The sequence below is a fragment of the Melanostigma gelatinosum genome (assembly GCF_949748355.1).
Source record: "Melanostigma gelatinosum genome assembly, chromosome: 11".
In the NCBI taxonomy this organism is placed as follows: domain Eukaryota; kingdom Metazoa; phylum Chordata; class Actinopteri; order Perciformes; family Zoarcidae; genus Melanostigma; species Melanostigma gelatinosum.
Genome location: NC_136644.1, coordinates 20,996,287 through 21,023,777, shown reverse-complemented (window position 1 = coordinate 21,023,777; position 27,491 = coordinate 20,996,287). Strand labels below are relative to the sequence as shown.

The window sequence follows — 27,491 nt, the reverse complement described above, 5'->3', positions numbered from 1 at the left end:
GAAAACACTCAGAGCTCATTTCATTCACTTTGTTTGCTTTGTGTTTATTGGTTGATTCGAGTGTAATCATGCCATTTATGCACGCTAATAGGAGGTCATGAATGCCGAAATATCACTCTGTGTGTGTGTGTGTGTGTGTGTGTCTGTGTCGACATCCTTAAATGTGTTTCAATACATCACTGTGTATTTATAATATGTATTAAAGCACCCCTGTTGTAAAATTCCCTCAACCTTCACTGCAGTTGTTTTGCTGTTATGAATACAAATGTGCTGGTACCCATGGAGATGCTGTGAACTACAGTACAATCGCACATCTAAACTGTGTGGCGTGATTGAAGATGAGTTTTACATGACAGCAGAACAAGATTAGAACAAATGCAAACAAAAGAGCTTCAAGAGTCAATTTGTGAATGGTTTAAAAATCAAGTGAATTTGTTACGCTGAGGTAGATTAGAAATATATAAGACTAACTAAGACTAGTACTAACATATCAATTCAGGTACATGTTTTTTGGCATCAAGACTCAGTTTCCTTAAGCTTTTATTCTCAATTGGATCTGTCTCTGTGTCCTATCTGGTCCTCAGGGATGTAGATGCTCATAAAAGGAGAAAGGTGGGGTCATAAAGCGCTCTGCGAGTCTGTCCTGGCACGTGGTAAATTGAGAGTCCGACTATTTAGTGGCCCTATCGGTTCCTAGAGAGCAGTCTCTGCACAAAGTTTATTCGTTCCTATTTTGTCATTGTTGTTGTTATAACATTTAAGTTTCATCATCTTTCCGTTGACCTTCGCTGCAACCGTATTTTAAAATGTAAAGCTCTCCTAGCTCAGAATGTGGTATTCTCAGGGTCCTTCCTCGATATGTACTGCAGCTTTGTCACTCTGGAGGAAATGACGAACCATGTGTTGATGAGTGTGAAACTGATAAACACTCGATGCAGTCTTTAAAGTCTTTAAAGCTGCGCTAATCAAGTTGTGTTGCTTCTACAGCCCATAACCTCACTCTTTTGGTTCACTAATCACTCATCAACCGCAGACCGCTGTTTTCATCTTGAAAATATTTCATAAACCCACTGAGCGTTACCTGTCCAGCAACAAAGTTAATGCCTAGCTGGTGACATTAAAGCATTCAGCAGCTAATGAGCCATATTGTTTCTCAGGAATTGCAGTGGACCAAAACACAAAAGTTTAAATGATCATTATAATCAGCATTTTCTCATATATCCATGTAAACTGTGTATGAAATGTATTAAAAGCTGGTTAGGTGTGATACCGAATACCATGCTTCACTCGCCCAATTTTCTGGACGCCTCAAATGTAAATGAGTGTATTTGATCTGTTGTTCAGAAGACATTGTAGAGGCGAGGAGATTGCCTCCTGAGGTTGATCATTTAAAAAGGGAGCCTCTTCCTGCTGCTTCCTACATTTACAAGCGACAGAACTAATTTCTCCTCGCAAGAAATGATCTGAGCTGGTAGACAGACAGATGAGGAATGTCTGGTTGTTAAAAGGGAAGGCAACTATGCTTCGGTTCAATGTGCGTCGGAACAAGATGGTGGCTTTCTGCAAGCCTGCATTACAGGGCTTTACGAATTCAAACAAGCAAATATGTGTCGAAAAAGTGTCCTCTGTTCATAATCCCAACACAACTTCAAAAGGATTTGAATGGGGCTCGAAGAAAAGGACTGGTTGCCAATACAGTATCAGTAGCATACTGTAGCACAAAGCTAAACACACAAACAGATTATAATTTATCTTTGAAGTGTGTGATGTTGGTATGCACTCAAAAATATGAAATAAAAAAACACGCTGCATGATTTTCTAAACATTATTTTAATTATTCAAGCATGCCAAACTGATACTAATTCGAAAAACCTGGAGCAAGTTGTAAGATTTTTATTTTCACAATGATTTGAGCCTTTAGCGTAAGTCCCTCATCTGCCGGCACAGAAAATGGTGGTTAATAAGTTCAAGAATTCTGCAAGGGGTTCTGCATTGATTTTCCACTTGAACTATGTCCGTGTGGCTGATTTTATTTTCCAACAGCAGTGCATCTGATTGCAGGGAACAACATGAAATTGCTCTCCTCAAAACCTCAGTCCTGTTTAACAAACCTGCAGTAGCCTTGATTTGACCAGAGAGTTCAACAGGCCTCATTTATGGCTGAAGTGAGAGTCTGTAAAGTAAGGCAAGGCTTGGGGAGTTTTACTCTATAGCCTATTTCACACATACGTATAAGCAGTTCAAGTTCTCTAACCCCTTCTCCTAGAAATACCATGAATTAAGCAACTGGTGAATGGAGTGACGAATGACTGGACAAAGTGTTTCAACAAGAGTTGAAAGCAAGACTTTACGTCCTGTCTTGAACCTCAAGTCAGTATCAATATTCAACCGTTACCACGAACCCAAATCAAATGGTTTTCACTCGCCTGTACAGCTATAAACATTGTCCATGGAACCAGGTATTCATACACTGGCATGCAGTCTCACAGTGTGCTACGATCCACTGTTGATTCCTGGAAAGGTAATCTTATAAGCAATCATGCTGTTGTTGATACCTTGATCTTCAGTGGCCATAAAAGACTGAGGTTTGAAAAAAACGCTCGGTATGAATAAAATCAAAGATACGGCAAAAATATTTCATCGATGTTGAGATTGTTGCTTTGTCAATATGTTGAGGAAAAAACGACACTGCACTTTCAAATTTAGCTCAGTAAAACTTCACACGTTTTCCATATTCCATATTCTTTGTCATTGACAAATGTGTTTAATAACACTGCCATTTTTAAAGAGAGATGTAAGACAACAAGCAACACCCTGCCCTTTTTCTGTGAGCGTTGTAGGAAAGGTGTGTCTGTGTGTGTGTGTGTGTGTGTGTGTGGGTGTGTGTGTGTGTGTGTTTCCGTGCATGCGTGTGTTGGAGAGTGCCAATGCCACAGCAGTATGAACAGACACGTTGCAATATGTTCGGGAGAACACCTTGCAGAGAGCGCAGCAGACAACGGTTCATTATTGCATGATTACCATATGCTGTGCGACTGTGGGTTCAAACCTGGTTCAGATCCAGCTGGTGATTTATGTCCCATCTCATCCCATCTGCACTCCACTGTGTACACTGCCTATTAATCAGAGGTGTCTTTATCGCCGATAAATTGTTTGGGATAAATTATGACTTTTCTCTGCACTCGGACCAGATTCAGAGCGCTGATCGACTCCTGCCAGTTTGCAGGTGATGTCAGAAGGATCCTTTAGAAAGTCAAGAGGAAAACAGGAGGCCATCTGTGCTTGTGAAGCTTCAGAAGGAAGAGAACACAAGCTTACAAATCTAACTTATGTGTGTGTTTGAATTTATGTGTGTGTGTGTGTGTGTGTGTGTGTGTGCATCCCATGTATTTGCTTACTGCCAGTGATTCGCAGATAAAAGCCTGCAGAAATGTGCAGTCACTGAAAGATTAACAGTGTGTCAGTGTCATACGATTCAATTTCTCTGCATTATAAATGTAAGGATGAGTTTAAAAATACACAAGACTGTGAATTATTCAGCCACTCCCCTCACACTCTGAGAGGCTTTTTGACTTGATGCACTGCAATAGTGAGTAATGTGGCAAATACCCGATGAGACCATCAGTGACGGTAGATATTGAAGGTGAAATGTTTAATGTAAAACTGTGTTTGTCTTCGAAAACTACAAAACCTCTGGGGGAGGAAAAAAAAAAGGTTGCCATTTGTTTATTAAGAGTAGATGCATAATTGGGGAGGATAAAATATACCACCCATGGAGTGTGTAAATAAGGCAATTCATTTGTCTCTTACAATTAAACTGTGTGCTATTTTCTCAAAACACTTTTTAAAATGGTGTATCTTAGAATATTTGAAGAAGGAAAATTCTTCTGTATACTGTATAGAAATGATTTCATACCATTGTATATTCATCTTTTTGGATTAGATGCACTTCTTTGCCAAGACCCACTCGATAAAATCTTACAGAATGTCTTGTCTGTTCGTCTGAATCATACATGCATGCCTCAAAAATATCTAGTCGCCACAGATATATAATCCACATTATAGGATGCTGCCTAAAATCCACATTGCCAAATTGTCATCGGTGAGGAGCATCAGCATGCCGTGCTGAGCTTTAAGTGGCTTGTGCGTGATGCACAGAGCCGTGCGTGTATACTGCCACCCAGTGGAATTGTGCAATAATATGAGCCTGGATGAGTCATTCTTGCAGCCTGACTGCCTTCCTCGGCCTTGCTTGCAGAGGGACCCGGGTTGCTTCATAAATTAGTCTCACAGCTGATGGAAGGCAATCTCAAGGTCTGTGAAGATGGGGTTGAAAGGATTGTGTATACGGTGAGCATAGAGTGAAAGGACAGGAGGACAGAAGGAGTGAAGCAAGAACAAGACTGCGTAAGCCAACAGAGCGCAGAGCCAAAGACAGCAAGCACTCAGCATTCAGAGCAAAAACGCACCGCGCTTGTCAATGGGACAGAGAGAGAGAGGGAGAGACGTATGCATCATTTTGAACTTGGAAAAACACATGGCTGCAACAATCCTGCATCCACCTATGGAAAAGTGTATCAAAATAAGTTTATTTTCAGTAGCTCACAAAATGACTGGTTTCAGAAAGTTTATAATTCGACAGAAGGCAGTGTTTTTATAAAAGCTGGCACTGAACATGGTCCTCAGGGGCAGCGGGCTGTTACAGGCTGTAAACCTTTTTAACAACTTTTATTTCCTCAATAACCTTGATGAGTAACATGTGTTTGTTTGATGCATTGACAGAATTACAGACAATTTAAAATACAGTTTCAGAGAGAGCATGCAGTACATGTGTGTACACCATATTTGTGTAGATATCAGTGAACTGTGATTTAGTTATATCAGGAAGTCTACAATTCAAATGAAACCAATGTCATTTATGGATTCAAATCATTAAATATAATCCAATGCGGAGATAATTTCCCTGCCAGGAGGTATTCAAAATCCAGGAAGAGAGGAAAGAATAAAGGTGGTGTGGAAATTGTTACCTTGAACATAGTCCTGAAAGCAAATGCCACAGGTGTTTATCCATTCACTGAACTCCTCTCTTCCATAACTTGCAGCGAAATTGCCATAAGACCTCTAAATGACTGTAGACTCCAGTCAATTTCCAGAACCAGAAATCCATGAAGTTAAGTAATACCGCAGTCCAGTCCACCATGAAAAGCATTAAGGGAGGCACTCTATTCATCCGAGGATAAATAGCTCTCCTTGCACTTCTCAAGTGAATCTTCTTACCTTTATGTCTTTTGTTGATAAATGTTTTTTGTGCCCTCCATTTAATAACACCAGAATATGAATGCATGTTCGGCACTCTCTTTTCAAAAGAGCCTTCCTTTTCACATTGCGTTCAATCACAACCTGAGATGCGATATTCTGTTCCACGATTACCATGTGACAGGTCATTTTACTCAAGTGAAGCCTGCAGAAAATGGAATGGTATTATTAAGATATAATAAAAGAAGATGTAGCTCATTAATCCAATATGGATCTTTATGCGCTGTGATTTATTTCACATCTCAGCTAAATATTGTCATCAATTTAAGTGAAATATAGTGTAAATAACCACGTTACAAATAAAGAATGGCATAAATAGACCATTCATTTAAATCCCCACCTGTCCAACATCTCACTCTCCTCCCCAGTGTCACTCTCAGGAAATTACATCATTACACCCTTTTTAACTAAATCAGTTAATCCATCTTCATCTGTCTCTGTCTCTCAGATGTCGTCCACATCATAAACTTTGTCAGTCTGTACAAACACACACCGTGAAAGCAGAGGAAACCCATCGTGAAGGAGCGGTGACATTGACAAAGCGAGAGTGTGGCCAAAGTGCAGTGTAACAGCACGCTGCCACTTATGAAAACACCTGCTCCACACTGTCAGCAGCTTAACCTTCTATCACCTAAATCCCCACCGGAGGATTATATGTGACAGATGTAGGACAGGAGGGGGGGTCAGGGGGGCGTGGGTGGCAGGGTGAGGTGGAGTGTGACAGAAGTGACTTCATAAGTAAAAGTTTGCTGGAGAGGGATGAAAAACAGCTGAAAGAGGCGCAGGAGGAAGGACGTGAGAGGCACAACAAACAACAAACAAGAGAGAAGTAATTAGAAAAGGTGTGAGGAGAGTGTGTTGGAATAAGTGACATCATGTAGGAGCCATTTAATGAAGCTTTTCTGGGGCCAGGTAGTCCAGGCGTCCCTTTCCCCAGCACCGTTTTCCAGATGTTTTATTAGGGGACCAGCAAAGTCTTTATGCTCTGGGAACCATGAATGCAGACATTATATTTTGAACAAATCTTTCAGGCAGATGTTGATATTCATTGTACTGGATAATTGAACATTTTGACCTGCATGGTGCACAAGATATAAAGTCAAAGAATCACCAAAATCATTTGAATTAGAGATTGAAAGACAAATTGGTATGTCAGCCAATAAACACCAAAACATATGTTTTGAGGCAATTTAGAAACAGTCTTTTATATTTTTATATTTTGCCTCCAGAAAGCACTGAGAAGTTAACTTCCTAACTGTCTCACTCAGTAAACAGTTGTTGTTTTAATAAAATAACAAATGTAAAGGATGTTTAACAAGCATGCTTATTGGCCTCAAAGTTATCCGTTGGACATTAATTGTGATTCATTCTCTGTAGACCTTTAATATCTATATAAAATAAATAATAAGAAAATGAGTTTACAAATGATATGGAAATTCATCCAACAGTTGTCGAGGTACATCTCTCAAAACCAAAAATGTCTGCACACATCTGTCCTTTGTTGTCAAGATATCTGGATCAAAGTGCTGCAGATGGTCGACTCACATCAAACCCTTTGGCTCAAACAAGGAATAAAACTGTTTTTTTCTTTTTAAATCCTCTGCAATGCAGAGTTGGGTACAAACAGGAAGAAGATTGCACCTCAGCATTGAGGAGTAAATTCCTTGTCAGCGCTGTGGGTTTTGTACAGTACCGTATATATAAAGGCTGATAAATGTGCTTCTTCACAGTTGAAAGGCGGCTAATGGAGCAGGCAGACTTGTCAGACAAAAGGCACTTTAAGAAGGACATGAAAGACACAAAGGACATAGAAGTGATCCTGAATTAACTCATCCTTCACAAAATGACAGTTTAGACTGAGAGAGGTGTGGTTCTGTTCAATGATTTGCATAAAATGTATCATCCTACATATTGTGAGGAGGATTTTCAGTCACTTTCACTGTCGCTGTCATTTTTTCGCTACAGCAGCATTAATAGGTAGAGGTAAAGCAATAAAAAATAACAAGATAATAACAAGAGTAAAAAAATGCAATAGAATAACCTTAAAATGAACTAACTAAACAATAGTGCAAAGATTTAACCAAACAAACAAACAACAGTTGAAAGTGTTATAGTTGTGAGATTGATTTGGCCAGAGGTGATTTATTATAAAGTCTTGTCTTGTCTGGATGAGTCTGTTGGTAAAAGCTCTAATGTGAAGTACCACAAAAGTCAAATACAGCGTTAGGAATTAGGCATTAGGAGAGCGAACAGTAAACAGTGAGGCTGATATCTGTGAGATCAAATTAAAAATAGTAGTACTGGTTTACATGCATGCATATTCCCGTGGTAACTGGCAAATTGAATCATTGTCCTTAACAATGAAAACGGCTACAATATGGAGATGTAATAACAGATTATAAATACATAATGACTATTGCTAAATAGATTCAACCATAGGCTTTGATTTAATTGAAACTGTACAACTACAGACGTCATGGCTTATTGGAGAGTAAAGTATAAACATGTATGACTGCCTTACCAAATAGAAAGGATAAAAACCATCAGAATGAACTTTCCACAATCCTGACAGCCCATATGTTGTCATACGAAGAGTTTATAACTGATCATTGGTGAATTATTCATTAAACTGTATTAAGACACTGGAGTGATATACGAGTGTGGCGTCTTTATAGCAGCCTGCAGAATCAGATGATATAGCATTTAAGCTATCATTTTGCTTGACACTGCTCTTTTTAAGTACTTATGGGCTTAACCACTCAGCTCTCTCGGTACAAGTTATGACTGTTTAATCCCATCAACAACAGGGATTGCTGTCAAAGTATCATTGAATTTGACAAATGACAGAGGGGGCACAAATGGGATTCAGTTGAGGCAGAGTAAAATGTTGATTCATAACTTCTGAAAACCCCACCGGCTAACTTTCTCAAAGCTTACAAGACTCTTCTGACCAGATTAATCTTCCGCATACTTTGAACCAACTTTAACTCAGGCAAAGCAACACAAGAAGTCTCACTAAGGTATTACAGTTCTTCCCCTGCATCAGTTAAGATGTGCTTTGTGCTGGAGTTAGTATGGTTAGTCTGGCTGCATCCATTTTTCTCCAGTCTGGCCTTTTTTTTTTCTCTGTTGGATGATTGAGTTCTTACCAATTGAGGTTTACTGCACTGAGCAGATAGTACATGCCACTGTCTAATTTATTTTACTCTTTCACAGGGTCCACGGATTATTTAATACCGCCTGTCCCAGGCTGCTGATTGGGTCTTTCCTGTTAAATATGAGGCAAGGCAACATTAGCATACACAGTCATATAAGAACACCATCCCTGAGGTCACCCTTCCTTGCCAGTTGATTGGTGTGACAATTTTTAAATTTGTGGTAAGGGACTCAGAGGTTTGACTCAGACAACATTTTCTGGTGCTGTGCGAGTGTGTGTGCGCAAGAAAAGACAAATACCACTTCTTCAGACCCTGACCTCAATCCTGATCATAAGTAGCCTACATTATATGTGTATATCTATATATGTTTATATATTTGTGTGTGTGTGTGTGTGTGTGTGTGTGTGTGTGTGTGTGTGTGTGTGTGTGTGTGTGTGTGTGTGTGTGTGTGTGTGTGTGTGTGTGTGTGTGTGCGTGCGCGTAATATACATAGATATACTGTATATTAGTGTTGGGAACGTTGGTTGGATGCATAGACTGATGGCTGAGTGGACATTTGGATCAGACTTTGAATGTGCCTCCGCGGCCGCCGTACTTGTGCCTGAAAGTATCGTCTAGCAGCTGTGCTAACCACTACCTAGGTCGAGCTATGGCTGACTATTCTCACGTAAAATCAACCAAACTGGTTTTGAAAGGTCTTAACAAAGGGTAAGTGTTTCTTTTACTTAGTACCACTTATCACTAACGTTACAATCTTCAGTTCAAGCTACGACTAACTTACGGAGGTTTTGTAGCCTATGCTAAAGCTAGCTGAAGCTAAAACGTTAGCGTTAGCTTTGTGAAACTCCTGTAAAGCTAACGTTACTGTTTATTTCTTTTAAAATCCGCTCTTACACGTTTAACTATCAGCATGGCGCCAAAGGCTGTTCTTAGCAAACACATTATAGCCTTGTTTAACTAATGTTAGTTAACGTTAGCTAAACATCAACAGTGGATCAACCATGAGCAAGCTAGCTTTAATTTGTCCAAAACTAGTTGAAACGTCAGCAGAATCGTTAGATATCCTCAGGTTAAGCCATACTATACTAGCCTAAAATGTAATATGTAATATATATATATATATATATATATATATATATATATATATATATATATATATATATATATATATATATAGCGTAGCAGACGTATTCGATTATAAATCACAGAAACTGTTCAGAGGAATACAAACAAAGAAAACTCAGTCTCTAGATTACAGAAGGCTTAATCATTGTAAAGTTTTAAAAACTTAACAATATGGGACTACTTTGACTCTTTCTTGAGCAACCTGTGAATAAAAACTGGATATTCAGGGTGAGAGGACTCAAACAGAAAAACACCAAAACTCTCCTTGAACTCTTTTTTATTTTGAGGAATTTCTGGGTTTCATATTCACAGGTTATAATTAACAAATACATCCATAAAGTTAGGTGTCATTTCCTTTATTTTTGGGTGGTATTTTTATTACTTTTTTCTTTTGCAACTCTTGAAATAAGACAGAGTAGTGGTGTTAAGTTACTCTTTTAATTCAGCTCATGTCCTAGAACCAGAATTATTTTTTATTTTATTATTTTATTTATTTTTTAAAGCAACGATGACTCACTGATTTGTTATTGACTTTACGAGTCTTTGTGCATTTTCAAAATGTGTTCACTTTTGACAAATAAATATGCCAGCCCAACAAGTTTAATGTTATGGAAATGCTTGCAAGGCCTACTTGTGTAATTCAACATTTAGCGAGCTGAACACTAATGAAGACGTGTTTTATTATATTTGTTCACAGGAAAAAGAGGAAGCATAAAGATAAGAAGAAAAAAGCAGGAGATGGTGAAGAAAAAGCTGATATTATTGGTATGTTTATGTACTGTGTTTTTGAAATGTAGAAACAAACCAAAGACTTTTGATAACCTGTTTGTCTTTCCATTTGTTTTTCCTGATATGATTTTTTTTCTTTTTTTACTGAAGTGCAACAATTGTACTGATTGGATGCTGCACCTTACGGTTGCTGTGTTGCCATGTATTGTTGCATCTTGTGACATTTGGGTCTTTCTGCTCTCCAGGTGGTTGGTGGGCCATCAGCAACTTTGGGGACATATCTGGAACAATTGCCATCGAGATGCAGAACAACGCTTACATCCATGCTCTGGATAGTGGCCTGTTCACACTCGGTGCACCACACAAAGGTGAGAAGACGCAGTGGAGAGTCAAGCCTTTCACACTGCTCCTGTGGATTTTACTCATTTCGATCTAGTTTATACTAATATTTCTATTCAAGATTTAAAGTTTTGGTGAGGTATTTTTGGGTGGTTGCTGGCTGTAAGATGGCAACAATTTATAAAGCTTCTGGTCAATCTAAATATTTGCTAGAGACTCACAGATAGCCGTCCATAGGGAACAATTGTCCCACTGACCCGTTGAGATTTTAGTGCTTTTTTGCTCTTAACCCGGGTCATTTTCTGAGCCTGAGTCGGACACATTTTTAAGTGTTTATTTCATAATATTATGATGTGGAAGATGGAATAATGCTGTAAAATGCCCAGGTGTATGGCTGCTCAATTGTTCAATATTATTGTGTTTCAAGTTGAATTGTACAACGATGATATGATCATGTCATGTTACCGTTGATAAGTTGATCAAGACCAAATTAAAGGGCAACTCTTTTGATAGTCCATTAATTGTTTTGATCATTTCTCAGTAAAAGTACCAAACATTTGCTGCTCCCAGCTTCTCAAAAGTGAGGATTTGATGCTTTCTTTATCATTTAAAATATTCAACTAAATATCTTTGAGTTTTAGACTGTTAGTAGAATCAATTTAAGCTATTTTACCATCATATCACCTTTATGTTGTCTTGAAAACATCTCCTGAAACAACTTTATTCAGGTTTCTTGCCAACAACTACATTTTACATTCTTTTTCACAATTACATTATGATTACGCAAACATCATTTACCTGGTACTTATTTTTACAGAATAGAGCTTGAATGCATCACAAGTTAACCCAATGCAACCTCCATTACCTACGTCAAACGTATGAATAGATCCGTATCAGCCAGCCTTACCCAGGATGATGAATCTATATATGTAGCACAGAAGACGTAAGTGGGACTCTACCTGGGAGAAATAGCAAAGCAGGATTACAATGCAAGAATAGCACCATGTGGAATGTAAGCCGTCATGCATTTCATTTTGTCTGCAGTTTAGATGAAGATGCAAATTCTACATCTGCTTGCTTAGACCACAGTTGTACAAACTTGACGAACTTAAAACTTAATTTTGAGGTTACATTTACTGGAGGCTCCAGGTGTTGTGGGGGGTGGGGGGTGGGGGTTGCCTTCAGTCCACAAAGCAGTAGCCTAAGTATTTAAGGAGTAAATCCAGACACCAGACTCAATAAGGCTGAACGGGGGTTGAGTTAAGGGTAAGGACAGAGCTAACTCTGAGTTTTCACTCTGAGTTTTCGAGTGTTGCTCTGAAAGAGACACGACTAACAAAAATGTCAGCCCACGTTTTGTGAGAACCCGTGAAAAAATGGCTGCTAGATTGAAACATCCCAAATCCCTTAGTGGTTCCTCCTCATCCTCTGCAGCACATAAGCTCATTTCCAGGAGATGAAAGTGGATGCGAGCTAGCAGTATTAAAAGAGACGTTAGAGATTTTCCCCTCTTCGCTGGATTTTCTGCAGAGCCGCCGCTGTCTGGCTGATGCAGCGTTTTAGAAGACTGCCAAAAAAGTGTTCACATTCACCCTCAGGTCAGAGGAAACATGCTTATGTTCTCTTAGCCAACTCCGAGGGTCACCATCTGACATAATCCAAAGATAATCAGCCTTTTGAAGAAGCAGCGTGTGTCACATTTTCCCTTTACTTTATTAATGCATTCCTCGTTAATGTCTCGCAGGCTCTGCGCTGCCTTGACCCGATGCCTGTTTGATGCACTAGAAATTGTGGGAAACTTTGATTTATTGCAAAGGTCAGGAAGCGACCTAATCGCAAGCAGGTCACTTAATGAAATCACAGGAGAACTCGGGAGACCTCGGCACAGAATAGAGAATTGAAATGCAACGCAACAGTTCCTTTCGTGTCTTATTTCAAATGTCTCTGTGCTGCTGCAACGGATCCAGATGAGCACAGCGCTGTGTAGCCGGAGGGTTTGCATTATTAATTACAAGGAACGCATTACTTAAACATGAAGCAGCTCTCAAGTATAAACTTACCACGAGAAAAGAATTATGCACATTTTTAATAATGGAACATCATTTTTACACCGTAATTAATTAAACACTAAATTATTGTTTTTGTGTGGCAGAAGCATTTTCTGTCTAAACTAACAGATCAGAGCCCAAAATGTAGTTACAAGTCTTGCATTACAGAATATGTTACCTCGGCTGTCGACCTGCTTTAATATATATATATACACATGCATACATACATACACACACACACGCACACACACACACAGGTAGAGAAGCCCTATTATTCACAAATTAAAAAAAATCAAAAAATCTGTATATAGAGCCATTTAAAAAGAAATACTAAGAACCGTAAAATCTTGAAAGGGTAAATGTTTTTTGTGTGTTTCAGAGGATGAAGGACCTGACCCCACAGAACAGTTTACTGCCGTCAAGCTCTCAGACACACGGTGAGTAAACAAAGACAAACTGCTGATGGAATTAGCATCCACAGATAATCCTTCGCCAACAGATTTAGGACTCCGCTTCTGCAAGGATTCTTTTTAGAGAAGAGTCATTTGAACCTGTCCTTGTGGAGGTGTGGCCTATTCTGGAGCCATTTCTTTAGCTGTGAGTCTTAGATTAACTCTGAACTAATATTACTAAACCTAAATACTCTGTAAAGCCAGGGAAATAACTCATTGTTCTAAAAAAAAAATGAACATCAGATTAGCCTGTTCTGTTGTGTTGCGGCATTGAAAAGGCTCGTATCAGTGTACTGTCACCGTAGAATTCCATCACGTTGTTGCAGGATAGCCTTGAAGTCTGGATATGGCAAGTACCTGGGTATCAACTCTGAGGGTTTGGTCGTAGGCCGCTCTGATGCCATTGGCTCCAGGGAACAATGGGAAACTGTCTTCGAGAGCGTGAGTGGATCTTCTACAGTGTCTATAGTCTTTGGTTCTTTGGCATGTGTCTAATGGTCCAAAAGATAGATATAGAGATGGATAAATATAGAGATAGATAGAACGAACAACTTGGAAACTTCAGCTAAACAACAACAAAGTCATCGGGGCATCATGTGAGGCGGTCTTCTCTTTAATACAAGTAGGGCTGAAACAATTCATTGATAAATAGATGAGTTGATTCACAGAAAATCTGCAACAATTTACTACTATTGTCATTTTTCAAGCAAAAAATGCAAACATTTCTCTGGTTCCAGTCTCTTTTGTGACTATTTAATGCATTTGTTGGTCATATATGATAATAAACAGAATAATTGGGGGTTTGGCCAGTTGGTTGAATAAAACAAAACAAACATTTTTAATATGTTAACTTGGGTTATTTCAATATAGGGACGGGCATTTTTCACAATCGTCAAGCGAGAAAATAATTAGCAGATTGATCGATGATGAAAATAGTCACTCGTTTCAGCCGTAGGTACAAATCGTGCAAGACTGCATGAATGCTAGAATAGATATTGTGTTGTTGAAATTTTTTCTATTGATGCACATATGAACAGCTGTTAGTGACTGAAATGAATACAGTCTTTGCAGCAGTGGCGTACTGTACCGCTGTCCTCTGCCTTTCACGTCTCGCCTCGTGGCTTATTAGAGTGAAGCCCACGAGAGAGAGAGAGCGAGAGAGCACTCAGCTGTAGTCACTGTGAAAACAACCAATTCATTATGCAGAACGCGTCTACCTTATCGCTGTAGCGCACTGCTCGCCTCGATGCTTTGGTGAACCTATAAACAAGCTGCCCGGCACAACCTTGAGACTCTTTTACATCAAATATCAGGTGACCGTTCATGTCTCTCACGACAACCAGTCCTGCTGCAAATCTATCTAATCAACCGCCTTCTCCTCTCTTGTCTTCTTCCTGTTCTGCTTCAGGGCAAAATGGCTCTAATGGCAGCAAATAGTTGTTTCATCTCCTACAGTGAGAGTGGGGACATCGAGGCCAAGATCAAGACGGCGGGGGATGGCGAGATGGTGAAGGTGATGTGTGAATCGGGTTCCTTCCACAAGGTTGCATGTTAATCCTTTTCGCTTTCAGCGTGCCGTCTCTGTGGGGTCCCGGCTGTTGCGATGGAAGGGGGAAAATGTTTGTGACCTCACTTCAGGGGGTACACGGCACTGGTATTTAATGCAACGCTTCTCCCGCTCTCTTTGTTTTTTTTTCTTTCTGCAGATCAGATCGAGTGCGGAACAAGAGGTCAAGCGTAAAGATGACATCATAGAGGAAGACAGGGGCAACGTGAAGTCTTGCGAGGTCAATTATGTGTAAGTAACTTCCCTTTTGATGTGTGCACAAGCAGCCCAATCAATAGCAAATGAGGGCGTCTCTGCATATAACTTTTAATTTACTGTCTGACCAGTTTCCGCCAGGTTCAGTTTCCCCTTTTGTGCTGCATTTAATGTGACATTTAAGAGCCAATCAGGAGTTCTTTCACCCAAGTGCTTTCAAATTAGGGCAGTGGGGGGGAGGCAGCCGCTGTTTTAAAGTTTGTTTACATGCGTGATAAATACACGTCTGCCAAGGGAAAACACAGATCTGAGGGTTGTGGGTTGATTACCTGTATAGAAAACTATAAACAAAAAATATATTTCTGCTTCACAAATGATTATTTCTTCAAACTTTCCTCTAAACTTTGCTTTTTGGGAATTACGTTGCAAATTTACCTCTTCAATGTAATCCAGTTCAGTTCAACTGTAGTCAGATATTGCTCAGTTTTTCAGGTGGTCACAAGCAAAATAAAGGTTGGCAATCGTTGGCCCACAGTATAATGCACCACATCAAACATCACAGCCTCACAAATGACCAGAGTGTAATCACCTCCTCTCTGACAGAGTGCCAACAACAGTTCAACAAACATCGTGTTTGATTTGATTGTCATCTGCATTAAAATGCCACCAGAGTATTTTCATACGATGAGAAACGTGTGTCCTAGATGCTCACCAGTCAACTTGTATACACAGTAATGCTATCACAGACAGTGTTGAATACATACACATACAAATAATACAAACAATCACACATGCAAACAATAATAAATAAAAAAAACTGAAATAAATAAAGTCAGTATTGAATTGTCACATTATCCCCATAATTAGTTTTGGTCAGTTGATAATAATTGATTTACTAAATTGCCTTTGCCTAATATGGCTTCATGTGTTATTTTGGATCACTGTGTATCCATGCATATACAAAATTATTTTTAGTTAATAGCTTGAAAAGAATATATAGAATGAATTTATTGTCAGTTTAGCATAAACTGTGTCTTGATTTCCTTGAAAGTGGCTCCAGAAAGTGACTTTCTTTAAGTGGTATTTGTCTTTAAGATGTTGTCACATTGTATCAATAGCTACACTTTTATTTCACAACAGCTTGAAGTTTTGTAGTTTAAGTAGTTTACCTTTCAGCCTCCTCTGAAATGAGCGCTAAAGCACTTTATTTCGACCGAGGAGAATTTAGGGTGATTTCCTTCCCCATTATCTCCACACCGTGTCGGTCTGCACCCACAACATTTTGACAACAAAATCACTGGATGTGAGATGAGGCCTTTGAGCTACTCCCTCATCAGTCCTCCGCCTTTTAAAGATGCAATTGATGGTCTGCTGTTAGAGCGGGAAGAGAATGTCTGAAACAGTTTTCTTGCTTGGCATGCTTTGGCTGGTGTTCCGGCTCTATTATTTGTTTTAGATGAATGCTGGGGAAATGGACTCATCATGTTGACATGTTGATAATGGCTGCCCTTGAGCCTGTATCTTGATGTCGTGTTTAGCGTCTAAAATGCCTTTTAGGATGGAGTGCAGCTTGGGGATCATAAAACACAAGCAGAGCAAAGAGAGACTGAATATCAAAGAAGTTTCTGGCTAGATGCATACTGGAACATATTGTTAAGATTGCCTACTTTAGAATAACTTTTTATTTTATATTTAAATATTTTAGGATGTCCTATGCACATTTTAAAGGAGGAGGATAAAGTGCTCACAGCCTATCACACGATGCAGTGGTACCTTGCTAAATGTTTATGGCAGAGCTTATTTAGATACATGTGCTGCAGGGACGACGTGTTTTTGTGGGCCAAGCCAACGGAAGTTAGTGTCACACTGGTGCAAAATAAGTAATAATTTCTCGGTTTTAGGTCTCATTCCTGCAGAACTCTAAACATTTCAGCCTAAATTTTGATTTACAGTGTCATTAACAAATTCCACTTCCAGCCTGAGCTGAATATTTCAATAATAATACAGTACATGTTGGTTTGTGGCAGCTTGTTAGCTTAGGCATTCAGCTCATTGCTATTTAACTGCCACTGTCACCATTTAGATATTCTGCTTTAGTTAATACTTGGCCTCAATGTTTGGAATTCTTCTCAGAGATTTAGCTTCTTAGAGCCTCAGTGCCAGTTCTCCAAAGAGGATCAATTGTGGAAATGTGTTTTTATGCATGTGTGGATCGGGGTGGTGTGTCATTTGCCTTTGCACTTCCTTTGGTAATAGTCTGATCAATGCTGCTGTGTGAATTACAGGAAGAAGTTTCAGAGTTTTCAAGATCGGCGGCTCCGGGTCAATGAGGGAGACTCGTCCATGCTGAAGAGAGCCAGAACAGACGGGAAGTTTCATGAAGAGTTGCTTGACAGGTGCGGAAATATGCTCGTTAGATATTTATTCAAACACCTAATTCACTGATTTAGTCTTATCACTCTTCCTTAATTGTTCCTTCGAGGAAATGTTTACATGAAGGTATAAAATCAAGCTGCAAATTCACAGCATTAAAATCCATCAAAGTACTCCAGTACACAGTGATATACAAGGCCAATCAGAGGCTGACATTTAGGTTTAATTTCTGAATTAATAAATGCAAATAATGCTATTGTGAATGTTTACCTTTAAACACCTTTCTACATTGATATATTTGTGTAGACCCAGACCAGCCTCCATTTTTTTGTGTGTTTTTATTTGCAGCATTAGATGTGTTAGTTGAACATGTGGCCTCCCTGCTGTCATTATAACAGATTGAGAAATCTATTTGCATCATCAACCTAACAGTAATAACAAGTAGGAGATGTGAGAATTCATGCACGTTAACATATCTCACACTCTGTGTCAACAAGCACTAAACAAAGCTGCATGCAAGGTATAAAAACCCAATTATCAGTTATTCATCAGAACAGTAAAACATCTTTCTATAAATAGACATTGAATGAATAACAGAATATAGATTGATTGCGCTGACATGTTGTTGCACTGAGTGAAATATGTTTTGTCTTTTTATTCCAGGAGAAGCAAAATGAAAGCCGACCGGTACTGCAAGTGAAGACTCAACTGTGTAGGTTACTGCCATGTCTTTGTAAATGTCTTGATTTTAAAGATTTGGCCATTTGATCTGATTTTTGTTTTGTTTTTAATATTTTTGATATAAATCCTAAAACTGCTGTATCATTAAAAAGTGAAAATAAAACTATATTGTGTCCATTACTCCCACCGACTTATGCAATAGCAACTCTGATGTGATTGTGATGCACGGCAATAAATTAATTCATTTTTTTAAGCTGAAGCACTTACTGAAAGTCAGCTTTAGACATCATTTAAATGTCTGGATTTATTAGAACTGTGCCAGTCTTGCTACTGTTCATTTTCTGATGGCTTTTTAAGTATGAATGCTGTCAAGTGAAGTCTATTCCATTTTGAACAACATGACCCTCTGTATAAAGTAAATAAGTGGTATTAATATGATTCCAGGTGAAACATGTTTCCGTTTATCTCTATGAAACAGGTCTGAAGTATCTTTTGGGGCCTCATTTTTTATAAAGGCTCACAAGCCCAACAATTCGGGAATGACTGATATGTTACACGGTATTGTATTTAATTTGATTATTATGTTTTATGAAAAATCTTCATCTGAAAAAAGTAACGAGTGACTATTTCTGTCAAATAAATGTGGAGTAAAAAGTACAATGCTTTTCTCTGAAATATAGTGGAGCAGTCACAGTATATATGGCTGACCACACTGATTTCACACAATGATTTATGTGGTTAGTTTACAACAATTGTCATGTCTTCTTTCTTTCTTTATAGATTATATTGTGATTCTTACCATCGCAGTTGGTCATGTTATACATTTTCACTTCCGCATGGACACTACCACTGGGGATCTCTTTCGAGGGGTGTTTTTGTATCACTTCCTCACTATGTTGTCGGAGGTTCTTGCTTTTATGGCAAATAAAAGGAACGGAATTTTTTTTAATATTTCATTTCTTTGAAAACGTATGTGAATAATCACAAATGTGTGAAATCACTTATTTATATTTATTTATACAAAAGCATTTGATGCCGCTACAGAACTTCCGGTTTCCCTTCACATATCAGTCAAGTTTCCCTGTCACGCGGTAAACAGCAGCAGCCTCTTGGACGAGCAACAGTTTGAGTGAAATCGTCCAAAATGTCTCTCTGTGTTTTAATAATTGTAGCGGCTTTATTTTCCGCTACAACGACACAGTTCATCCCACCGGTAAGCGACATGTCTGCGTAAACATTATGCTGTTTAACATGTTCATTTTGAAAAAAAGCTACGTTTATCTGTTTCACTCTGAAGTAACACATAAACATTTCATGTCTGTTTATTTACAGTATACAGAAGACTGTCGTGCAGACATGTATCCACCGACGGGCCCCACGTGAGTGTCATACGTGTGTAAAAGTCATTTTAACGAGTTCGCTGATGACCGATGTGTTTTGTAATTCCTCATAACTGAACTCTGCTACCTTCACTTGGTAGATATGATGTTTTCCTGTTTTGTGGGCTGCTGTAGTTTTCTGGAGTAATTGGATGAAACTGTGATTTACTTGAGAGAGAGAATTAGCCAGAATGGCCTCAGCCGTTGCATTATAGTACAACTCCAGTGGCATTAAATCTCAAGTTAATTCAAAATGCATAAATAAATATGCACCCCTAGTCAGTGATGTTTTGACTCTGATGTTATCATAATCAGGTTCAGAGGAGCGGTCGGTTGGTACACAGTGGACCTGGACTCACCGCCCAGCGACAGATGGACGGCTCTCATTACTGACAAAAAAACTGACGTAAGACCGAAGAAGTACTTTAAACTAGCCTCACAGAAATATCGCCTCTTTTATTTATTTGACTCCTGATCTTTTTCTTTGAAGCTGGTCAACGTGATTCAGGCCATCAGAGACTTGGCCAACGCTTTTGTTCCCAGTGGAAGGCTGATTGAGCTCGTTGACATTACGCTGGTGAGTGTTATTTCTGTCTGTCTCTCTCTCGCTCTCTCTGTCTGTCTCTCTGTGTCTGTCACTCTCTCTGTGTCTGTCTGTCTCTGTCTGTCTGTCCGTCTCTGTGTCTGTCTCTCTGTCTCTCTCTCTGTGTCTGTCTGTCTCTCTCTCTGTCTCTCTCTCAACTATGTTTTCCTTAGAATAACTGCCATAGTTGTATTGTCATTGAAGGCTTTGTGTTTGTCTGATGTTCTGCAGCCGGTGATGGTGGAGACACTCCCAAACCCTTTCAGTGAGGAAATCAAAGGGATTGCAGCCGTGTCGGGGATTCCTCTTGGTAAGAAATAAAACGAAATCCTATGAACGTTTCTCAAATTGTTCCATTGACCGTTGTCCTATTTAAATCGTCTTCCTTTTTTATAATCTAGGTGAGGTCGTCCTGTTCAACATCTTCTATGAGGTGTTCACTGTGTGCACATCAGTTGTTGCAGAAGACGATGAGGGTGGGTCGTTGTCCAGAATCCGATTGATTCATTTACTTTAAAATCACGGTACATCAATACTGAAATACTTTTGTTGCTTTGCACTCTTACAGGTAACCTGTTCCATGGTAGAAATCTGGATTTTGGATTATTTATGGGGTAAGAAATTACCCCATAAATCACAATATTTAAGCTTGATAGTCTTGACTCGGATTCGGCTCAATAACATCTCATGAATTGTGCTTCTTCACAGCTGGGATATAAAAAACAAGTCGTGGATCATTAGTGAGAAGCTGAAGCCTCTGGTGGTCAACCTCGACTTCAAGAGAAATAACCAGACTCTCTTCAAGTCTACAAACTTTGCTGGATATGTTGGCATGCTGACTGGCATCAAGCCTGTAAGTCAACGTGACTCAATCAGCATTAAACTTAGTTAACCATTAAAGCTGTTGATACTTCTTGCACAGCTGTGGATGTGAGAAAGACTTTTCCTCTCTTTCTCCTAGAACAAATTCTCTCTGACTATGAATGAGCGCTTCAGCCTCGATGGAGGATACATTGGTGAGTGAAGAACAGTTTTGCTTCGAACCATTTGTACTTCCATGAGAGACGAGGCCTCTTTTGGTTGTGACTACTTGTCTGGCGTCTGCTCACATGCAGGAATCCTGGAGTGGATCTTGGGGAAGAGAGATGGGATGTGGATGAGCTTCCTCACTCGCTCCGTTCTAGAAAACGCAAACAGGTATTCTTTCGAGTTTTGATATTTAAACGTACATCATGGAGTTTTTGGCCATTAGTGTTGCTGGAGAGTCATGATTCTAAGAGCACGGCCCCTGTTTCATTTGTATCTTGTGGTCTAGCTCAACACATGCACAGTGTTTATGTGACGCATATCTATGTCTGATGGCAGTTATGTGCTGTAATCCAAGCTCCACAGGGCAGCTTTTTAGCATCTGAAAAATATAATGTCGTCCGTTTCAAGACGCGTTTATTTGGATTGTACAAATAAAACAATGTTGATATATAGTATGTATATAAAAGGGTAGAAGAATCAGGAGACTACAGTTCAATATATGAATGCATTGTCCGTAATTTAGTGATTAAAAGGCAGCGGCCATCAGAAGTTTAAAGCTGTGATTTTTAAAAGAAAGCAGACTTCATATTTTTTTTTTCTGGATTCAGATTTGTGATTCATAAAACCTGAATGCTGCGTCTCTCGGTCAAACGAACATGTCTCTGTACCAACAATGAGTGTGATCCCGTTCTCACCAGCTACGAGGAAGCCAAAACTCTGCTGGCTCGCACCAAGCTGCTGGCTCCGGCTTACTTCATCCTCGGAGGGAACCAGACAGGCCAGGGCTGCATCATCACCAGGTCCAGGCTGCTCAGTATTGATGTCTTGGAGTAAGTACTGGAGCTTATTCTGTGCTTCTAGACGTTTAGATTAGATTAGCCTTGATTGTCTCCCTCAGGAGTAGCAGCACAGAGTTCTCCATTTGTAAACGTATACAATTCAATAACACACACACACAGATCCATATACCCAGAACCCAAAATATTGCGCACATGCCTTAAATGAAGGTGTTGCACATTCTGCCAATAACAGCCAAAACATTACATAATGAATTCAATGTCAACAATACAGTATGTTTGCGTTCCGTGGTTTAGTTTTTACATGCTTAATCACGTGTATGTTTGGATTAAAAATAACTGATATATCACGCAGTCCTGAGCAAATCAAAAACACTCTAACCTACAAAATTCCAATGATTTTATCTGGAGTTGTAGCTGACATGCCCCTTTGTGTGGAACCGCCTATTGTTTGCTGCTAGTGTCGCAATGACTCAGCTTTTCTTGTGAAACATCGCTTGCTGAGCTAAGAACTGGTGACCGCTTTGGTCACCAGTCAACTGATTAAACTCTTCTTTCACAAGTTGTGTTTGCTGAGTGTAGCAGCACGTCACATGATGTTTTTTTCTATATTTGATTCCTGTATCTCAGGATGGACCTGAAGATGGGCCGGTGGTATGTCCTGGAGACGAACTACGATCACTGGAAGGAGCCTTTTTTCCTGGATGATCGCAGAACGACTGCCATAAAGTGCATGAACCAGACCACACAGCCGGTGAGTACTGATGACGGATGTGGAAGAAGTATTCAGAGCTTTTACTCTTAAAAAGTAAACGCAACAATACCACAACTTAGAAATACAAGTAAAAATAGTGAACTGGTATTAGCATCACAATATATTTAAAGTACCGAAAGTAAAAGTACTCATTTTGCAAAATGGGCCTTTTAAGAACAATAAATACTGACTGACGGACGCCCACTTCCTGGACAGATTTCGCTCTCCTTTAGAGGATGTGAATGTTTTCAGATGTAGTTCTTGCTCAGCGACGTGATAAACAGGAATGTAACTTGTCACAAATTGTACTTCAGACCTAAACTCAAAGTGGTAAGACGCCTTTGATCTCTTTTCTTTTAGAACATCTCACTGAAGACCATGTATGCGATCCTTTCAACCAAGCCAGTGCTAAACAAGGTGAGTCTTTTAATGGCCGCTTGTATTTATTCATTGAAAGTATATATTCATCATGTGTTTTTTCTTGCTGCGGTTTTTCACAGTTGACTACATACACCACACTGATGCAAGTGTCTGAGGGAAAACTGGAGTCGTATATCCGCGACTGCCCAAACCCCTGCATGCCCTGGTAACGGCCCAACTACTGAACCCTGATCAGCTTGTAAACGCCTACCTGCACGGAGACGCAGTGATGGGGACAAGCTTTGCTGATCATGGAACAGAAGTGATGTTGTTCCTCTTTAACTGTTTGCACAGCTACCAAATCAAGAAAACTTTATCACTTTTATCTTACATGAGGGAAACTGACACAAAAGTGAATGGAACTTTTAATTCCCTGTTATTTTTACTGTAATCATGTATGTGTTGAGTCCAGCAGTGGATCTCAACATGGGCAAAGGAACCACTGAGATGAATGTGTGTTTTAAATGAATGCAAAATATTGTTCGATTTATGTTACATTTCTAAAAATCTTCCCACACTCGCCATGTTGTGCCTCCACACTGTGGCCCTGTTTTAGATTTCTTGATCTTTTTTAATCCAGGTTGCAGGTCAATGTCAAGAATGGTTACGGAAGTGTCTCACCACATGACCTCTTACCACACTGATGCTGACTAATCTGCCTCATAGCGGACCACTCCCTGTTTTAGATTAATAAAAAATATTCTCAAATTAAAAGGTTCTACTCGTGTTTTCTGATTCTGACTTTTATATACATTTATCACTTTTGTTTTGACAGTGTGACTCTTTGAGACATAATAGAATTGGCCTTTTCTTCACTTGACCAGTTCTGTGAAGCTGTAGGCAACACAGCCATAGCCTACATTTACTATGACCTATTTGACATCATGTACTGTAGCTTTTATCATCACACTATACTATGCCTTTTTAACTTGGTATACCATCATTTTGACACTTTGCGATGACCTACACTTTTTTTTTGGACATACTTTGCGCGGCTTTTTTAAAGACTTAAACATAGCGTACTATGATTTTTTCCACAAACTATATTGTAGCTTTTTTACTGACTGACGTGCAATAGAATTACTATGACTTTTACAACCTTTTTGGTATTTTCAATAACTTTGACATACTACTTTTGTGACTTTGTGAAATACTTTACTGTGACTTTTTTGTGATGTAGAGCAAAGCAAATCTGCAATTCTCAATTGATTGACTAATCAGATCTATTTTCTATAAGTATTGTGCAGTAATGTAAACCAGTGATAACATTTTAACAGTAGGTCTGATATTAAGCTGCTGAAGAAAGGCATAACACTACAGCGTTGGCATGGCCTAAATGGTTAATGCATGTAAACACTGAAGTACAAAACGTGCCAACACACACCATGTTTTTAAAGTTCAAGCATTTTATTATTTAAAACTTATTACTGTCGTCAACATTTTAATAACATGAAAATCAATGGACACTAAACATTAACAGAACAGTATATAAAGATGTGTCTGAAGGGATAAAAGTGAAATCGGCGCTTTGAGCTCTGATATAATGGAAAAAGTGTTCAAGCTCGAGAAACCATTAACTAAGTCAGTCAGTCTACACTGAACTTCCATCCTACTGGAACCTCCATAGAACTAGGAGTGGAGTGCAGTGTAGACGAGCTGTGTAACAATAAGGCCAAGACAAATGAAACAATAAGAATAAAATCACAACTCATGTTAAACTGATCCCAGAACCAAGAAGGAGACTAAGGCGAATCTGACCGAGAGTTTCAGGACTATAAAGACTCAGACAGCGGCTTGACTGTCATTAATCAGCAGCATAAAGACAAGCCCTCCCCAGATTAACCATTAATCACATTAAACATTCAGGAATAAAATGAGCCTTTGCTCCTTTAAACTAGCAGATAAAGAATCAACAATCATACACCCAGAGCAGATTGAGGGTGCAATCATAGTGTTGCTAAAAACAGATTTTGAGACATTGGTATTAATCTTTACACACTCTGGGCACCAACAGTGTCTGAGAAGAAACAAAGGAAAAAAACACAAATTACTCTAAAAGGGATGGACTATTAGTTAAGGTACAGCAGATAATTCCTGTATAGATGTACACATGATAACAAGACACAGTGTCTTAGCTTTTGCAGGCTATTTGGCAGCTACACAAACAAAGCCGTCCTCCATACCTGGTTCCTTCAGTGCCTGTGCATTTCCCACCAGCCCAGTCAGCGATTCAGTGTTCCCATTGAGGATCGCTACAGACAGGCTGTTGTTCTGCTGCTCCTCCACTATTCTCATCTGGAGTTCCTCCTAATGTCACAGCACAGAGGATATCATTAGATCAAATGTTATGAATAGTTTATAGAAAGTGTTATCCACACGCGTGTCATTTGTTCGCTGTTACACACCTCACACATGACTGTCAGCTGCAATGGCAAATCTTCCACCTTCACAAAGTCTTCTTCATCAGATTTCTGACTGGTGTTACCTGAACCCAGCTCCTGCATAAATAGCATTGATAGAATCAGTACACAGCCACAATGAATAGCAACGTTTGTAGTGTGATACTATTGAGAAATAGTGCTTTCATTCCACAGACTACATGGCTAAAACCTGATGATTGAAGATGTTTAGTTTAATCAAAATTGTGCTCCGCATATGTATCCAGCCTTGAACTTACATCTACATTGATCATGACGGGAGAGTCTGTGTCAGGGCTGCTCGTGGTGTTTGGCTCCTTGAGGACATCCTGATCATGAGAGACTTCATGGCAGCTTCCTTCTGAGGCAGCAGCGGCCCCAACGTCTCTGTCCTCTTCAGGACTCTGGCACTCCGCCATGTCAGGGTCCTCTACTGTGGAGTCCACAGTGACAACAGACTTGTTGATTTCTAAAATCAACAATAAAAAGAAGACAACGTTAATGTGATTAGATTTAAAAAAAAAAAAATACAAGATTTCTATCAGACAAAAGCCAGTTTAAATTCCCAGTGAAAATATCACAGAGGGCCTCACCAGCATCATCATCATAACCCGAGCTCCTCTGTTTGGTCTCCTGGGTTTCGCTGTGTGTCGTCCCCTGAAGCGCGAAACAATTTGACGGGTCAGACTGAGAACAGTATGTGAAAAAATACAAGTCATGGTTGTTTATTAAATAATATCTGTGCGGCACAAGCAGCGGTGTATAAAGTACCCAAAAGCCATACTTGAGTAAAAGTAAAGATACCTTTCTGGAAAATTACTCCAGTAAAAGTAAAAGTCACCTATTAGAATACTACTTGAGTAAAAGTCTTAAAGTATCTGATATTTATTGTACTTAAGTATCAAAAGTAATTTTCTGATATTAAATGTACTTAAGTATTGAAAGTAAAAGTACAAGTAAATGCTGTTAATGAAAAAGCAAAGGGTCAGAATTTTGAGAATTATGAAGTTATTCGAATGTAACTTCTTTACATTCTAATAGAATATATCCAAAAAAACGACTTAAGTACAGTAACGAAGTATTTATACTTCGTTACTATACACCACTGGGCACCAGTAACACCGACCTCCTGCTCCACCTGTCCATCAGCAGAAGCCTGCAAGGATGTTTGGACATCAACAGGTCCAGCTTCAAAGTCCTCCATTTCCTCCTCATCATTCTCATCCTCTCCACTGCCGTAGTTTGTCAGGGCCTGCGTCTCTGCTTTAGACAGACCTGAGAGAAAGACAAGTACATCAATGCACGCATGTATACGTGTGTGTGTGTGTATATATATATATATATACATGAAATTGCATTTAGGCAGAAAAACATTAAAGCTTTTAGCATGAATCTTTACTAATTTCCTGCAGAACTGTTTTCCTACACTACTATTATTACATCCTGACTCACCGACAGTGATGGATTACCACATAACCAGAAGGCACGAGTTGACTTTGTTATGGCATTTAGAAGTGAGTGGGAGTCAATTAGCCTACGCTAGTGTTGGCACAACTAATGTGCCAATGTTGTCCAGGCATATACACAATACATAGAAAATGTCAGATTTAATGTGAAAGAGAGAAGGGGGGGGGGGGGTAAAATGAATAAATAATCTCAGATTATATTGCATTTTGGCTTTCTTTTGGGGGGTCGTTTCTTCACTAAATGATACCAAGGGGCCCTTTTAAATATTTTCACTCACTGATTGACAGAGGGATTCCCTGTCCACCCTCTTCATCCTCATCCTCCTCTTCCACCTCTGAAGCTTCACTGCTCCTCCTGCTGTTCTTCCTCTCTGTTTGCAGGTAAAGCTCCTGCAGGGTGGTACCTTCCTGCTCAGCCTCATCTTGGTCCTGGAAGAACAAGAGGGACATTATTGTAACAGATTACTGGTGATCTCAGGTGGTATTGACACTTTCATTATCGGTATTAAAACGACTGACCTTGTCTTCATCTGTGTAGGCTGGAGAAGTTGACTTATCACCACCAGTGTCTGTCTTTTCCTAATTATAAACATAAAGGGTTGAATTAGTCTCAATCAAACAAACTTCTGTGCTACATTGTTAAATCATGTCACCAAAAAAACA

General features: G+C 39.3%; 3 protein-coding genes across 5 annotated transcripts in view; 2 read left to right on the top strand and 1 right to left on the bottom strand.

Moving 5' to 3' along the window:
- Positions 1 to 9,063: 9,063 nt before the first annotated feature.
- frg1 (FSHD region gene 1) lies at positions 9,064 to 18,599 on the top strand. 2 transcript variants are annotated; one of them, XM_079278558.1, is made up of 9 exons: positions 9,064 to 9,182; positions 10,297 to 10,364; positions 10,574 to 10,696; positions 13,095 to 13,152; positions 13,499 to 13,608; positions 14,576 to 14,680; positions 14,874 to 14,965; positions 17,215 to 17,325; positions 17,966 to 18,599. In XM_079278558.1, the coding sequence occupies exons 2-9, from the start codon at positions 10,338 to 10,340 to the stop codon at positions 18,000 to 18,002; spliced, it is 663 nt and encodes a 220-aa protein (XP_079134684.1). In that variant the 5' UTR covers positions 9,064 to 9,182; positions 10,297 to 10,337; the 3' UTR covers positions 18,003 to 18,599. The 2 variants fall into 2 exon arrangements, with proteins under 2 accessions (XP_079134684.1, XP_079134683.1); XM_079278557.1 differs by having other exon boundaries at positions 9,070 to 9,182; positions 13,494 to 13,608.
- A 469-nt stretch (positions 18,600 to 19,068) lies between these two features.
- asah1b (N-acylsphingosine amidohydrolase (acid ceramidase) 1b) lies at positions 19,069 to 23,647 on the top strand. Its single transcript, XM_079279154.1, has 14 exons — positions 19,069 to 19,196; positions 19,316 to 19,362; positions 19,678 to 19,768; positions 19,853 to 19,939; positions 20,177 to 20,255; positions 20,347 to 20,421; positions 20,514 to 20,559; positions 20,654 to 20,798; positions 20,907 to 20,961; positions 21,061 to 21,142; positions 21,673 to 21,804; positions 22,402 to 22,525; positions 22,886 to 22,942; positions 23,026 to 23,647. The coding sequence occupies exons 1-14, from the start codon at positions 19,128 to 19,130 to the stop codon at positions 23,113 to 23,115; spliced, it is 1,179 nt and encodes a 392-aa protein (XP_079135280.1). The 5' UTR covers positions 19,069 to 19,127; the 3' UTR covers positions 23,116 to 23,647.
- Positions 23,648 to 24,353: 706 nt separating this feature from the next.
- The window catches only part of pcm1 (pericentriolar material 1), a 20,108-nt gene continuing 16,970 nt past the window's right edge, over positions 24,354 to 27,491 (bottom strand). For both annotated transcript variants that reach the window (XM_079278148.1, XM_079278149.1), the window contains 8 exons: positions 27,348 to 27,407; positions 27,107 to 27,257; positions 26,489 to 26,637; positions 25,956 to 26,019; positions 25,623 to 25,831; positions 25,351 to 25,443; positions 25,129 to 25,252; positions 24,354 to 24,962 (listed from right to left, as the gene is read on the bottom strand). In XM_079278148.1, the coding sequence (XP_079134274.1) occupies positions 24,937 to 24,962; positions 25,129 to 25,252; positions 25,351 to 25,443; positions 25,623 to 25,831; positions 25,956 to 26,019; positions 26,489 to 26,637; positions 27,107 to 27,257; positions 27,348 to 27,407 (876 nt within the window). In that variant the 3' untranslated portion in view covers positions 24,354 to 24,936. The remainder of the gene's footprint in view (positions 24,963 to 25,128; positions 25,253 to 25,350; positions 25,444 to 25,622; positions 25,832 to 25,955; positions 26,020 to 26,488; positions 26,638 to 27,106; positions 27,258 to 27,347; positions 27,408 to 27,491) is intronic.